Here is a 2,409-nt window from a genome sequence, read left to right on the forward strand (position 1 = left end):
ATCAACTTGGCTGATAATAGCATCGGTGGTGGCGAAGATTGCGTGTTGAGCGGTTGGGGCAGAACTTCGTACCCAGGAAGCGCTCCCAACGACTTGCAATTCATTCACTTGAAGACTGTTTCCGTCGACGACTGCAAAGATCGTCAACGTCCAAACCCGGTGTACGACTCTCAGGTATGCACATTCACCAAGAGGGGTGAGGGCGCCTGCCACGGTGACTCCGGTGGTCCATTGGTCTCTGGTGGCAAGCAAATTGGTATCGTCTCTTGGGGACGTCCGTGCGCTGTCGGCTACCCAGATGTCTTTACCAGGGTTTACTCTTTCTTGGATTGGATCAACAAAAACATTTCTAACTAAATGAAATTACGTCAATAAATCTTTTTTTTATCTGCAATATTTTTGTTTTACTCAAATAGTACCTTTTTTTAACTGATTTATAACATCTGATAAAGATTTGTCGTAAATTATATTATCAAGCCAAAATAGCTAAAAATTGTTTCTACAATATAAAATAAATTAATATTTGTACATATTTTTATATAATAAATATCTACTAAAAACATTTGAAAGGTATCAGTAAATAATTTTATTTTTTAAATATAATTAAAAATTAAACATTTTCAAGACGGAAAGTCTACAATATTTTCATACTTAACTATAACAATAATAATAAAATAAAAATAGGACACAAAAAAAACAAGAAACTATTTGTTACTAAGAGAAGACTCGTAAATTTCAGAAAAAAAAATTGATAATGTAAAATTTTAGAAACTATCTGTATCTACGGAATGCAGTTATTGGGGAACAGCAGCAGGTCTAATATTGACATTATACAAAGATTTTAGTTGAATTGGATCAGAAAGATCATAGGTGCTCCATGGTACATTACGACAAAGAGATGATCTTCAAATGGAAATAGTGGCGGAAGCTATTGTGAAAAACAGATTCAATGGCAAAATACGCTAGAACTAATAATTAAGAAATTTAAATTAATTCCTCAAGATTATTCTAAAACGCTATAGTTTGTTATACTCCGTACATTAATTCTCAATATTGATTCAAATAACAACATTATAAAAATCCTAAACACTTGTTCATGAAAAGGATGATATAAACAGTGATAAAATATATAGTATCTAATCTATTGAAATTTTTGTACTTTTTTATTCTTATTAAATTCTATATAAAGCTTTAAGGTGATGAGAATTTATCAAACAAACAATATGATCAAGTTGGTGTTTTTGCTTGCTACTCTGGGTTGTGTTTTTGGTAAGAACATCCATTTTCTTCACTTATTATTCACGAGAAATTGACAAATATGCCATAAATAGCTGACTCCATCGATCTGGATAGGAGGATCGTCGGTGGCGAGGAAGCCGACGAAGGTGCATTCCCCTACCTGGTTTCTTTGAGGTATAAGGGTCTGCATGCTTGTACTGGTTCCATTCTCAACGAGAACTGGATATTGACGGCTGCCCACTGCGTTAAAAATGCTAATATTTCGGCCATGCTCATCGTCGCCGGATCCAACAAATTGAGTAACGGAGGTGATAGCTACCAAGTTTCTAAGACTATATATAATGAGAACTTCACATCAATGGTTAGTAACGACGTTGGTGTTATAAAATTGATAACTCCCATAAAATTTAATAAAAAAGTTCAACCCATTCAATTGACGAAAGAAAACATCGATGGCGGTGAAGATTGCGTTTTGAGCGGCTGGGGTATGACATCTTTTCCAGGAAACATCAGCGAAAACTTACGCTATGTCCACTTGAAGACAATTTCCGTCGATGAGTGCAGACAACGTCTATTTCCAATTCCAATTATTGATAGCGAGGTGTGCACCTTCACAAAGAGAGGAGAAGGTGCTTGTAAAACTGACTCTGGCGGTCCATTGGTTGCTAACGGCAAACAAATCGGTATCGTCTCTTGGTCACCACCATGTGCTATTGGCTTCCCATACGTCTACACCAGAGTATTTTCGTTCTTGGACTGGATTAAGGAAAATATAGCTAACTAAAAAAACACGACCATAATTTATACTTTCCGGTTGCAATAATTTTCGTAACCTGTTGAACGGTATAACAATAAATGTAATTAAAGATATAAAATTCAATTTGTCCGGATATTCTAGTCGTTGAGTTGATATAACACTGTGCGCAATATGTAACAACTTTATGAAAATTTCAATATTTTTCCCACAATTGTTATAAATTGCTTCAATATCATTAAAAAATGTATAAGAAAAATTTAAACGTTTAAAGTTATAATTGACGTAAGATATTTGACGTTTCTCTCAGTCCATAGGCGTCCACGAAAATTTTTTTGGGGGCAGGCAACCCGAAAAGCGCCGTCCTTAAGTGTTAAGGTACATTGTATTTTGAAATTTTGTTGATTTTTTTGTGA

General features: G+C 34.8%; 2 protein-coding genes across 2 annotated transcripts in view; both read left to right on the plus strand.

Moving 5' to 3' along the window:
* Positions 1-357, plus strand: part of LOC108562128 (chymotrypsin-2-like) — a 521-nt gene extending 164 nt beyond the window's left edge. The window contains exon 2 of the mRNA XM_017920336.1: positions 21-357. Within this exon, the coding sequence (XP_017775825.1) occupies positions 21-357 (337 nt within the window). The remainder of the gene's footprint in view (positions 1-20) is intronic.
* Positions 358-1,223: 866 nt separating this feature from the next.
* LOC108562129 (chymotrypsin-1-like) lies at positions 1,224-2,105 on the plus strand. Its single transcript, XM_017920337.1, has 2 exons — positions 1,224-1,269; positions 1,332-2,105. Exons 1-2 carry the CDS (start codon positions 1,224-1,226, stop codon positions 2,021-2,023), a joined length of 738 nt encoding a protein of 245 aa, XP_017775826.1. The 3' UTR covers positions 2,024-2,105.
* Positions 2,106-2,409: the final 304 nt, after the last annotated feature.

Source organism: Nicrophorus vespilloides, unplaced genomic scaffold (assembly GCF_001412225.1).
Source record: "Nicrophorus vespilloides isolate i.1.1-1 unplaced genomic scaffold, Nicve_v1.0, whole genome shotgun sequence".
NCBI lineage: Eukaryota > Metazoa > Arthropoda > Insecta > Coleoptera > Silphidae > Nicrophorus > Nicrophorus vespilloides.

Excerpts from the sequence above, each read along its gene's own strand:
- LOC108562129 (XM_017920337.1), top strand. The coding sequence starts at position 1,224 with ATGATCAAGTTGGTGTTTTTGCTTGCTACTCTGGGTTGTGTTTTTG. Across the intron at positions 1,270-1,331 it reads TACTCTGGGTTGTGTTTTTG|CTGACTCCATCGATCTGGAT; the intron begins GTAAGAACATCC and ends TGCCATAAATAG.